Source organism: Callorhinus ursinus, unplaced genomic scaffold, assembly GCF_003265705.2.
Source record: "Callorhinus ursinus isolate GAN/ISIS: 27379988/994484 unplaced genomic scaffold, GSC_fseal_2.0 scaffold60, whole genome shotgun sequence".
Taxonomy (NCBI): domain Eukaryota; kingdom Metazoa; phylum Chordata; class Mammalia; order Carnivora; family Otariidae; genus Callorhinus; species Callorhinus ursinus.
In genome coordinates, this window is record NW_027397122.1 from 8,758,812 (window position 1) to 8,770,533 (window position 11,722).

At 64.3% G+C, this 11,722-nt stretch overlaps 2 protein-coding genes across 2 annotated transcripts in view; one reads left to right on the top strand and one right to left on the bottom strand.

Annotated features, from left to right (window-relative positions):
• The first annotated feature begins 678 nt into the window (after positions 1 to 678).
• POLD2 (DNA polymerase delta 2, accessory subunit) lies at positions 679 to 8,144 on the top strand. The gene is made up of 11 exons (XM_025853154.2): positions 679 to 977; positions 1,736 to 2,009; positions 4,642 to 4,763; positions 4,942 to 5,065; positions 5,296 to 5,410; positions 5,584 to 5,782; positions 6,065 to 6,145; positions 6,290 to 6,447; positions 6,677 to 6,804; positions 7,233 to 7,334; positions 7,714 to 8,144. The coding sequence occupies exons 2-11, from the start codon at positions 1,790 to 1,792 to the stop codon at positions 7,872 to 7,874; spliced, it is 1,410 nt and encodes a 469-aa protein (XP_025708939.1). The 5' UTR covers positions 679 to 977; positions 1,736 to 1,789; the 3' UTR covers positions 7,875 to 8,144.
• Positions 8,145 to 8,259: 115 nt separating this feature from the next.
• Positions 8,260 to 11,722, bottom strand: part of AEBP1 (AE binding protein 1) — a 10,850-nt gene continuing 7,387 nt past the window's right edge. Inside the window, exons 14-21 of the mRNA XM_025853186.2 lie at positions 11,442 to 11,527; positions 10,994 to 11,117; positions 10,572 to 10,768; positions 10,281 to 10,460; positions 9,713 to 10,064; positions 9,494 to 9,633; positions 9,293 to 9,392; positions 8,260 to 9,109 (exon numbers count right to left, since the gene is read on the bottom strand). Coding sequence (XP_025708971.2) covers positions 8,463 to 9,109; positions 9,293 to 9,392; positions 9,494 to 9,633; positions 9,713 to 10,064; positions 10,281 to 10,460; positions 10,572 to 10,768; positions 10,994 to 11,117; positions 11,442 to 11,527 — 1,826 coding nt within the window. The 3' untranslated portion in view covers positions 8,260 to 8,462. The remainder of the gene's footprint in view (positions 9,110 to 9,292; positions 9,393 to 9,493; positions 9,634 to 9,712; positions 10,065 to 10,280; positions 10,461 to 10,571; positions 10,769 to 10,993; positions 11,118 to 11,441; positions 11,528 to 11,722) is intronic.

Below are 11,722 nucleotides of genomic sequence, written 5' to 3' on the forward strand. Positions count from 1 at the left end.
CGGCACCGGAAGCGGCACGCGGGGAATGACGCGCCGCGCGTGCAACAGACCCCGCGGCTGCGAGGGCGAGCGAGCTCCACGGCTAGGGCGCCCGGGCTCGCCTCGGGGCTCGGGGCCTCACTGCCGGTGCGGGAGAGGACCTCGCAGCGGGGGCGGCGCGGGATGGAGATGAGGGAAGCCCCGGTGGAGGCTGGGCCACACCCCGTCCGCTTCCCTAACACTAACCCTACTCCTAAGCGCTGCTCCGCCGTCCGGGAGCCCAATCCCGGGCCCTGCCCTCCGCGGGCTGACCTCAGGCACGCGCCTCGATACATGCAAGCGCGCGAGTCCCACGGCCCCCGCGGGCCCCGCGTAGCCCGGGAAACCCGGGGCGCGTCCAGAGGCGGGGCGCTCGCGGATTGGCTGGAGGCGGAGGTGGGCGGGGTGTGCCGCGTGGGAGGCAGGGCGCGGAGGTGGGCGGGGCGGCGCGCGCAGATTCGCGGGATTCAGTGCGAGGAGGTGGGCGGGGTGACGCGCGCGAATTGGCGGGAGGAGGGGCGCGTCGGCGGGCGGGCCCCGCGGTGATGGACGGAACGGGCAACTCGTCGATTGGTAGAAGGCGGTGATGGGCGGGAACGGGCGAGAGGCGGAGCGCGGAGGTGGGCGGGGCGGCGCGCGCTGATTGGCGGGAGGCGGAGGGAGACCGGCGGCGCGCAGCTCCGGGACGGAGGTCCTGCGTCCCGGGACCCGCGTGGCGGCGGCGGCGGCAGGGCTGGGGCTCCGGTGTGCGGGCGTGGCGGCGGGCTGGGCGGCGTTTTGCAGGGTCCCCGCTGCACGCGCCGAGCCGAAGCCAGAGCGCGGGCCGGGGCCGGCGGGGCACCTTCCGGGGCCGCGGCCCGGCTCCGCACGTTCGGGCCGGAAGTTAGTTCAGGTTCCGCCGCGGCCCAGAGCCGCGCGGCCGAACCAGGGTACGAGCGCCTGGCAGCCGTGCTGAAAAGGTACACGGAAGAGGAGAGGCTGAGCCGTGCACTGTGGACCGTCTGGTGGCGGCCCGGGCCGCTGCAGTCCGGGAGCTCGTGTCCCAGTCACCGGGGGCGGACCGTAAACTCACAATAGGTTCTTAGTCAATGCCACGAAAATCAGAATGGGAGACGTAGAAGCGCCAGGGGAGGGTTGACAGTGAGGTGTGAGCAAAGACAGAGCGGGGAATGGGGAGCCAGCGAGTCTGCAGTGAGCGGGCAGGAGCCCGGGAGAAGAGCTGGGGCAGATCTCAGGCCGTTGTAGGGACTTGGGGTTTCAGTCACGGAAAGGGGGAGCCTTTTCTGCAGAGGAATGACTGGTGTAGATTTTGTTTCATTTTTATTTAAAATAGGCGTATTATTTTCTGGTAGCTTATGTAAGGTTGGCCTCGTACTTGAGATGGGGCAGGTGCTGGGGGCAGATGCCATGTGGGATTTGAGAGCCAGGTAGTTGTCCAGGTAGAGGTGTGAGGCAGGCAGTGGATGCATGGTTTGGAGAGGGTTTAGGAGAGCCTCAGGTGGGAGAAGCGTTTCCCACCTTTCCTTGTCTCCGTGTTTGGAGGAGCATGACAAGGTGACATGTTGGGATCCAGCAGCGGTGATCTGCTGTTCTGAACCACGTCTGGGGTGGGCTGCAGCTGTGCCGTCCTCTTCCCACGCCTGTAGGTTCAGGGGAGACACGGCGGGAAAGCCGTGGGCTGGGCAGGGGCTGCAGGGCTACCTCTGTGTTTTCACAGTGACCACCTCCTCCGGGGCCCAAGCACAGGGGTCTGCACACGTCTAGCACAGCCATGTTTTCGGAGCAAGCTGCCCAGAGGGCCCACACTCTCCTCTCCCCACCATCAGCCAGCAATGCCACCTTTGCCCGTGTGCCCGTGTCCACGTACACCAACTCCTCCCAGCCCTTCAGGCTCGGGGAGCGCAGCTTCAGCCGGCAGTACGCCCACATTTATGCCACCCGTCTCCTCCAAATGAGGCCTTTCCTGGTGAGCCGGGCCAAGCAGCACTGGGGTAAGTGATGCGTCCCGGAAAGTGCTTCCTCCCCACCAGCCCAGAAGGGACTGGGGTGGGGGGGCAGTTAGAAATGTCATATGAGCAACCAGGTACAGCTGGAAACAAAGAGTTTACCCCACTTCCCAGTTATCTTGGGAAAGTCAACCTCTGTGCCTCAGCTGTTTCTTTAGGTAGTTACAAGGATTAAATTGAGGAACAGGTGGCTTTAAGGGGAGGTTTAGTTCAGAGGCTGGGTTGGGGTGGGGCTTCGTTCTGGTGGGAGCAGGGATCTCTCTGGTGTAGGAATGTTCCCCGTCTGGAGTGCAGGTTACGTGCTTGTTTGCCCACGTGTGGCCATCCTGTGTCTCAGTGTGGCAGGCCAGGTACCTGGCACTGGGAGCCCAGGTCCGTGAAGACGCGCCTCCCCCCTCAGGGGGTCTCCCTGTGTGTCTGCTGTCCCTCTGGGCCCTCCGTGCTGGTTGGGCGTGAATCTCCCATCCCGTGGGCTCTTCGGTCTTTCCTAATCCAGGGGCGAGGGCAGGGCGCATCTTCTTTCTTCCCCACTTGGTCCTTGACCTGTCCTGCAGTTACGTTATTCATAGTGGCGAACAGCTTCCGCTTTCGGGCGATGCTGCATTCCTCAGTCTTACCATGGATCACAGTGGCTTTCTGGGCCGCTTTCAGTTCATCTGAAACGTTTACAGGTGGGACCGTGTCCTTGCTAGCCATCCATGTGTACTGGCCCCAGCCCTGGCCTTCGTGGTCCCGGCTCCGGTCTCGGCTGCGGGGAGCAGTGGCGATCGGGCCCATCCCACCGAGCGGACGGGACCGACTCTAGTTTCATTACAAGCCACAAGGAGAACTAAACCCTCAGATCTGTTAGGGATGTCTCGGGTCCCTAGTGCTGTTCGCGTGTTCTCCGCCATGGAACGGGGTCTCCTTCCTGTGGCTCCCAGTGGCCTTTCCTCACTTTCCTTGAAGCCCTTGGGGATCCCCTCCTCAGGCCCGTGTCACTGCCACCGTTTAGGTCCTTTACGATAGACCCGCTCTGGTGCGGGTTTCTCCTGCAGTCACCACCCGCTGCTGACATCTGCCCGGTGACAGAAACACAGCCCTCGGTCTGCTCGCAGACGGGTCAGAAGGTCAGACAGCGGCCCCTGATGAATGCAGCCTCGGCTGGGGGGTGGGCGGCGGCACCGCTGTCTGCTCGCCAGCCTGGCAGTGGATGCTGTCCTCTCCCGGAACACCTGCGCGTGGCTTCCCCGCGTGGCCAGGCTTTCCGACCAGAGTTCAGCCGTGGGACTCGTGTGTCTCTCTCTTGAGCTTTCTGAACACGCAAAGCCCCTTCTTGCTGGCATTCCCTTCGCCTGGCACACTCTTTCCCTGTCTTCCCTCATGACCTCAGCTTAAATGTCACGCGCCTCGAGAGGCCACGTCAGCCACCGGGGTTTCTCCTACCTTCTGCCTCGGCTCCCCTGTGTCCGTGGCACTTGTCACAGTGGCTGACCCCTTGTTGACTGCTGTCGTCTCTCTCTCTCTCTCTGGGTCGTAAGCTTGGTGAGGGGGAGGATGGGCCATGCTGTTCACTCCATGCTGGTACCTGGCCCGATGTCCTCTCGCCGTCCAGCTGGACAGATGTCCTGCTCTCGACACAGGGATGTGTGGTTCTGCCTGGTCCTTGGGTGTGCACGGTAGATCCCGGCTGTGCAACCTTGGACGTGCCACTTAACCTCTCTGTGCCTCTGCTGCCTCAAGCATGTGGTGGGGCAGTAGCGTCTACCCTGCGTGTTGGCAGGCACGGATGAGTTTCACAGACAGGGCTTCGCACGACCCCCAGGGGTTGAGAGGGGGCTCAACAGACAGGCTCTGGAGTCTGCTGTTTCCCTGGGTATCTGGCATTTCTCCCTGCTGCTGGCGCCCTCCTTATCTCATTTCGAACTGCTAGCCTCCACTCCCCAGGGTGTAGATCTGTGGAATGTTCTCGGTTATTCCGGGGCAGAAGGAGCAGCTGGGCTCCGGAAGGGGCTGGTCCTGTGGCCCCATTATCCCATCAGGTCCTGGCAGCATTTTTCCCAGGCTCCGGGTCTTTATACACAAACCCACAGGCCTTCTGGGACTTGTGCTCCTTCCTTTAGCCTGCCTGGGTGAGCCCTGCACACCGCGCCACTCTCCGGTTTCTAGGGCAGGGTGCTTCTTTCTAAGAGTGAGTTACAATTTAGGTGTAAGTGACATAATACGCTGTATCGGTTTCCCCGTTGTTCCTTGCTGTCACAGACAATAGTCACAAATCGAGCAGCTTAATACGCCAGAACCGTATTCTCTGTCCGTTCTGGAGACCAGAGGTCTGAATGCAGGTGTCGGCCAGCCAGGAGCACGTTTTCCTGCTCTCCCAGGTTCTGGCAGCTGCCCGCGCCCCTGTCTCTGCATGTCTGCCTTTCTTATGAGGACATGGGATGCAAGGGCCCAGCCACATCCCTCTATCCTCCTGGGGCCGAGTCTGCTCGAGTTGGTGGGGGGGTCCCTGTACTTGATGTTCTCCTTCCCCCTGGAGGCCGGGCCCGTGGGCTGCGGTGCGCAGGGAGGCCTGTGCCCTGCCCCGGGGTGGGAGGGGAGGCTGCTGGGTCCCTGAGCTCATGCTTGTCATGCCTAGGTGATGGAGTCCAGGTGAAGAAGCTGTGTGAGCTGCAGCCTGGGGAGAAGTGCTGTGTGGTGGGGACCCTCTTCAAGGCCATGCCGCTCCAGCCCTCCATCCTCCGAGAGATCAGCGAAGAGGTGAGGCCGGCACGCTGCCTTGGGGCACCGATGGGACCACCAGCCGTATACCCAGGGAATCAGAGCTGGGCCTCTGTCCCTGGGGGCCGGGGACTGCAGTACCATCTCGCTGATGGGGCCTGGGAGCCTTAGGACCCAGCCTCTGGCCCCAAGACTCCCCCCAATCTCCGTCTTCTAGCACAACCTGCTCCCCCAGCCTCCTCGGAGCAAGTACATCCACCCCGACGACGAGCTGGTCTTGGAAGATGAATTGCAGCGCATCAAACTAGAAGGCAGCATTGACGCATCAAAGCTGGTCACAGGTGGGGGGGGGGCAGCCCGTGCCTGGAGATGCTGGTGCTTCCCTACATCCCCAGAGCGGTGGATGCAGGGTCGGGCAGTGTGTGAGGCCCAGGGAGGCAGGAAGCAGACACTCGGCCCCGAGTCCTAAGTGAGGCAGAAGAGAACTGGCTGGTTTTGCCTCGGGGGTGCCTGAAAGGAGGTGGCAGCCTCTCGGGCCTCCCTCCTGGAGCCTGACACTGCTGCTCCGCAGGGACAGTGCTGGCCGTGCTCGGCTCTGCAAGAGACAGCGGGAAGTTCCTGGTGGAGGACCACTGCTTTGCAGAGCTGGCTCCTCAAAAGCCCGCACCCCCCCTTGACACAGACAGGTGAGGAGCAGGCGCTCGGGGGCCTGGCCAGTGGCCCAGGGGAGTCACGGTTGCTGGGCTCCATGTCCCCTGCTCACCTGTGACTGGGGCAGAGCTCCGCCAGTGGCTGGGTGGGGGTGGCGGGGGGACACCTGCTTTCTCGGCGCCCAGGAGGACCCCGATTTCTCCTGCAGGTTTGTGCTGCTGGTGTCTGGTCTGGGCCTGGGTGGAGGCGGGGGCGAGAGCCTGCTGGGCACCCAGCTGCTGGTGGACGTAGTGACAGGGCAGCTGGGGGACGAGGGGGAGCAGTGCAGCGCCGCCCACGTGTCCCGGGTCATCCTCGCTGGGAACCTCCTGAGCTACAATACCCAGAGCAGAGATTCCATCAACAAGGTACGTCCCCCGCCTGCCCGCTTTCAAGCCCCTCCTTCCCCAGGGAGAGGCGGGGCGCGGGGTCTCGCGTGTCTGGTGGCCAGTGCCCCGCAGTGCTGCTGGGGTCTCTGCTCTGGCCCTGCTTTCAGAGGGCGGCAGGGGGAGGGGGGGGCCTGTGGCACAGAACTCCTACCATCCCCGAGCAGTGGGGCTCTGCTCTCTGCCGTCTGGCCGGGGCTCAGAGTGTCCCTTTGCTCTGAGTCTGTCTTGGGGCCTGACAGCCTACGGCACTTCTGTCCCCAGGCCAAGTACTTAACCAAGAAAACCCAGGCAGCCAGTGTGGAGGCAGTCAAAATGCTGGATGAGATCCTCCTGCAGCTGAGCGTGAGTGAGCTGGGGGCTGGCCGGTGATGAGATTGGAGTCTGCCAAGCAGCAGCGGGCACCAGAAGGCGGGCCGGGGAATGGGAGGAAGGAGGGATCTGGAGGGCACTGGGCCCTGCAAGCTCCCCTGCCCCTGTGCCCTCCAGGCGTCAGTACCTGTGGACGTGATGCCAGGCGAATTTGACCCAACCAACTACACGCTCCCCCAGCAACCCCTGCACCCCTGCATGTTCCCACTGGCCACTGCCTACTCCACCCTCCAGCTGGTCACCAATCCCTACCAAGCCACCATCGATGGAGTCAGGTAGCCAGCTGCAGCCACACCCCCATCTGACCCCTGGCCTTGTGCTCAGTGGCACCGAGAGGGGAGGGTTGGGTCCAGGGCTGCAGAGGGCCCACCGGATCTGGGCTCTTTCTCAGAGTCGGCTTGAGACACCCTCCGTGAGAGTGCCGGGTGAGCTCTGGGCTGGCTCCTGTGGGAGGACCAGCAGCGGCCCCCCCAGGGTGGGGATCAGCTGAGCCTTGCCTTGCAGATTCCTAGGGACATCAGGACAAAATGTGAGTGACATTTTCCGGTACAGTAGCATGGAGGATCACTTGGAGATCCTGGAGTGGACCCTGCGCGTCCGTCATATCAGCCCCACAGCCCCTGACACGCTAGGTAACGGGACTCAGCCACGTGGGGTGGCGCCAGAGGGCCAAGGGAGTCCTAATCAGGGGCCTTGATGCCCAGAGGGTTTGCAGCCTGGATTGGCACTCACCAGTCCTGCCGTGACCTAAGGGGAAACCCAAAAGCTTGACACTAGTTCCGGAACCTCTGGAATCTTAGCTCTGTAGCCAAGCCCCTATGTAGGGGCAAAGGCCACGGGGGGCACACTGGGAGCTCTGGCTGGGCAGAGCCCGGCACCCTGCCACAGTGCCCACCCAGCAGGGCACGCCGACCTGACCCCAGGGCCGTGGGGCCGTGTCATAGCGGGCAGGGCTGCTACCAGCATAGCCAGAGCATGTGTGAGGGACGGGCAGGGCGCCGCACCCTGACCATGCGCCGTGCGGAACTGAGAAGCCCCAGCCGCTGTGGGCTTTCTCCAGGTTGCTACCCTTTCTATAAGACTGACCCATTCATCTTCCCGGAGTGCCCTCACGTCTACTTTTGCGGGAACACCCCCAAGTTTGGCTCTAAAATCTTCCGAGGTGAGTCTTGTGTTCTGGGGGCCCTGGGCCTGGGCTGTCACAAGGGACTCTGTCCTGGGGACAGGGCTCACAGAGAAGACCTCACTGGAGTCCCCAAGCCCCGTGGGGTAGGTGGCCGGCCTAGTGGCCAGCTGACTGAGCCTGTCTGGGCAGGGGCTGATCGGTCCACACCTGTGCAGCAGGCTCAGCACCCACCTCTGGTCAGCAGGGCTTTAGCCTTTGACCTTTATGCTGCCCTCGGCCCTTCCGGAGCTTCTGTAGCCACCACTCCCACGGGGCTGATGGGGAAATCCTGTTTGCTTCTGGTGACTTCCCTTGAAGCCAGGGTCCACCCAGAACCTAAGTGGGGGGTGGTGGTGCCTGTGTGGCTTCTTTACAGGCCCAGAGGACCAGAGGGTGCTGTTGGTGGCCGTCCCCGACTTCAGCACCACACAGACCGCCTGCCTTGTGAATCTGCGTAGCCTGACCTGCCAGCCCATCAGCTTCTCGGGCTTTGGGGCAGAGGACGAGGACTTGGGGGGCTTGGGTCTGGGCCCCTGATTGACAGAAACCCCAGCTGTCCGTTCTGTGCAACATTGACCCCGGAGCGGCATTTGCTTTATAATAAAAGCCTGATCGGGGCACCTGGGTGGCTCAGTCCATTGAGCATCCGACTCTTGATTTCGGCTCAGGTCGTGAGATTGAGCCCCATGTTGGGCTCTGTGCTGGGCGTGGAGTCTGCTTGAGATTCTCTCCCTCTGCCCCTCCCCCTGCTCTCTCGCGCGCTCTCTCTCTCTCTCTCTAAAATAAGTAAATAAAATCTTTTTTAAAAAAGCCTGACCGGTTGTGCTGGTACTGAGCTCCCAGGCAGAGCTGATGCTGGCCGGGGCCACTTGCGTGGCATGCCGCTCTCCCTCCTCCCCGTCCCTGAGTGCTCAGCCACACGTCTGCCATGAGCTTGCTTTATTGGTGCGGCCGACGGGGCAGATGGCTGAGGAGTCCGTGCGCTCCGGGCCGTCCGAGGCGGGCAGGAGCTTGCCTGCACAGCGTGGCTCCTCGGTGTCGGTGCCGTGTGGGGCCCCTCCCGGCCGGGCTACACTGAGGGCAGGGCGCTCCTGCGTGCTGATGGCCGCTGAGCTGGCTCGGGGCTCAGAAGTCCCCAAAGTTCACTGTGTAGGTCTCGGCTGTGGTGAAAGGGAAATCTGGGGCCATGACCACCACCACCTCCTCCTCCTGGTCCTCCTCCGGCTCCTCGTCCTCCTCGGGCCCCAGCTCTGTCCCAAACTCCGTCCCAAACTCCGTCACCACCTCCGTGTAGGTCTCCGTCTCCGTCTCCTCCCAGCCCGCCGCGGTGGCCTCGGGTGCCAAGTGCCAGGGCCCCTGGCTGGCGCTGGGGGTGGGGGTGGGGGGGAGGGCGGGGGCGGTGGGCAGCGTGTTGGTGGGGGATGCCGTTGTCGCGGGGGTGCCGGGGCCCGGGGTGGCCGTGGCGTTGAGGCGCCGCAGCCGCATCTGCTCGCGCATGCGCAGCCTATACTGCAGGCGGCGCCGCTGCATGCGCCGTTGCTGGGGTGTCATGGGGCGGGAGGGGTCGATGTGCGGGATGGGCCGGTTCCCGTTCATGGCCATGATCTCGCGGATGCGCTTCCAGTTGGAGCGGGCCAGGATGAAGTTGCACTGGGTGGCCCCGATGTCGTAATCCACGTTGCAGGTCTTGGCACTCGGGGTGTAGCCCTCTGCATGGGCCGTCACGCGGTACTCACCCGGATTCAGGATGCGCCAGTAGTCACCCCCGCTCGCTGCAGAGGGAGGCCGGGTGCTGCTGCCCAAGACGCCCCCTCCCAGCCCCCAGCCCTCCCTCTGCCTCAGTTGTACCCTCTGCCGGGGGGAGGGGGGGGCGGGGCGGGGCGTCTGGCCAAGACCTCGCACAGATCTGGCTCCCCACCTCAGGAAGGAGGGGCGGCCGGGTGCACACAAGGTACCTGTCTTCACACCGTGGTTAATGCCGCTCACGGAGATGGTGGCATTGGCGATAGGGATGCCCTGCTCGTCCGTCACAACCCCCTTGATGCCACGGTGAACCTGCAGAGAGAGGCAAGGCCGGGTGTCTCCAGGCAGGCCCCACCGCGAGGTGCAGCTCCGCCGAGCTCCCCCGGGGCTCCAGCCCTGCGCCCCACCCCCACCTGCTCCATGAAGGTGAGCAGAGCCTCCTTGTTGTTCTCCCACTCTCGGGGCAGCTCGCTCTCGTGGGGGAACTTGTCGCAGCCCAGGTAAATGGAGAGCTCCAGGCAATTGGTGTGCAGGTAACTGAAGTCATTGATGGCTGTGCAGGGGCGGACAGAGCCACAGTCACCCGCGGGCCCCCCAGACAGCCCACCCCGGCCCCTCCCAGGCTGACTTACTCCCAGACCGGGGCTTCCACTTGGCCCCGTTGACGATGCCCATGCCGCTGGTGTAGTCCTGTGCTTGGCACCCTCCCCGATACGGCTCCGTCATGGTGAGGTGGGCAGAGGCAAAGGAGATGGCCAGCCAGCGGAAGATGGCGTGGTCCGGGGTCTCCTGGGCCTCAGACACCTCGTCCTCGTCTTCCCCCCGGGCAGCTGCCATGGCCGCGGCCAGCAGCTGCTCCTGGGTGGGCGTTCGGGCCATGTCGTAGGGGTAGGACACGAGCCGCTCACCACCGTTCAGGTTGGCCCCCAGCACGAAGGGGTTCTTCTCCATCCAGGCAATGATGGCCCGGACCTCCGTGGACACCTGGGGACGGCCGCTGCGTGAGCTCCGAGCCACAGCCTCCTCCATCACCCTCCTTGCAGACCGCCCCCCCCCGTACTCATGCCCCCTCTGTGCCCCAAGCCTCGCCAGGCTCAGCGCCTAGCCTCAGTCACCCGCCCACCCACCCCCAAGTCTGGAGCTCAGGACCCCAGGGCCCGGGCCGCTCCCCCAGGCCTGCGAGCCAGGCTGCCGCCTCACCGTGGCGTCTGGGGAGAGGTAGCGTTCAGGAATCGGCAGGTTATTGTTGGGGACCCGGTAGGGGACCCATTTCCTCTCCTCTGCTCCCCAGAGCACAGAGTTGAGATCTGGGAAGTCTTCGTAGATGTCAAAACCCTCCTCAGTCCACAGCCCCATCGCCCAGTTCCCAAACTCGGAGCCCTGGAGGAACCAGTGGGGTTGGCGTCAACCTGCCCCCCACCCCTGGCCCGGCTCGGCCCCGCTCCCCCTCTCCCACCTCCACCCGCCCACCCCTCCACTCCCCCCACCCACCATCTGCGCTGCCACCTCGTAGCCGTCGGGGTTCAGTGAAGGCACCAGGTGGATGCGTGTGTCCTGCACCAGGCTGCGCACGCGCGGGTTACCGTCCCGGTACTCCCGGCACAGGTACTGCATGAGAAGCAGTAGCAGCTCTCTGCCCAGCACCTCGTTGCCGTGGATCCCAGCTGTGTATCGGAACTCGGGTTCCCCTGCAAGGGCAGGAGCCTCAGCAACCACCCGGGCCCCGGAGGAAGGACCCACGCTGGCTCACACCCAGGGGAATGGGGGCCGCTGAGGCTTGTGGGGCCCAACAAGGCAGACCAGGACCCCCACAGAGGCTCCCGAGACAGGCACAGGGACCAGCTGCAACGCCAGGGCCTTGCTCAAATCCATGCCATGGAGGGCAGGTCTCCAGGGTGCAATGGGGCCCTCACCCAGCTCATGATCCCCAGGGTTGTCCGAGATCTCCATGGCATAGATCTTGAGCCCGCGTGAGCTCTTTCCCAAGCTGTACGTGCGGGTGATAGTGGGGCACTCCTCGTTCACCATCTTCATCAGCTGGGTGCAGGAGAGGATACCGAATTACACAACCCGCCACCCACGGAGGCAGCCCTCCATGCAGGGAGTGCCAGGCCTCTCCCAGCACCCTGGTCTGTTCCGTGGGGAAGGCGTCTGTGGTAGGAGAGGCCCCTGCAGGCAACCCCAGCCCCTCTCGGGTACCAGCACCAGAGAGAGAGGTTTCCCTTCCCTGAGGCGAGGGCCGGCCAACCTCCCTCTCAGGCAGGCCGGGTCTGGGGTGGGAGCCCTGAACACAAGCTCCCCCATGAGCCCTGAACCCAGCCTCCGGACAGGCCCCCCACGGCCCAGGGACAAGCGCCCTACCTGGCGCATGTCCTTGTAGCTGTGGTGCCGGAAGTCCAGGTTGTCGGTGGTCACCACCTCGTTCTGTGTGTAGTAGCTGTGGACAGCTGCCAAAGGTGGGCGGGGCCCTGAGCTGTCCACCTGCCAGCCATGCCCCCACCCCGGCCAGCCCCCCCCCCCGGCCAGCCCCTCCCCTTCCCGGCCAGCCCCCCTCCCTGGCCAGCCTCCCCTTCCAGGCCAGCCACCCCTCCAGCCAGCCTCACCCCCTGGCCAGCCCCCCCCTTCCCGGCCAGCCACCCCTC

What these genes read in the sequence shown, in the direction of transcription:
- POLD2 (XM_025853154.2), top strand. Translation starts at nt 1,790, where the DNA reads ATGTTTTCGGAGCAAGCTGCCCAGAGGGCCCACACTCTCCTCTCCCCA. An exon ending in CGCATCAAAGCTGGTCACAG is followed by an intron (nt 5,066 to 5,295) that starts GTGGGGGGGGGG and finishes GCTGCTCCGCAG; the next exon opens with GGACAGTGCTGGCCGTGCTC. An exon ending in CACAGCCCCTGACACGCTAG is followed by an intron (nt 6,805 to 7,232) that starts GTAACGGGACTC and finishes GGCTTTCTCCAG; the next exon opens with GTTGCTACCCTTTCTATAAG.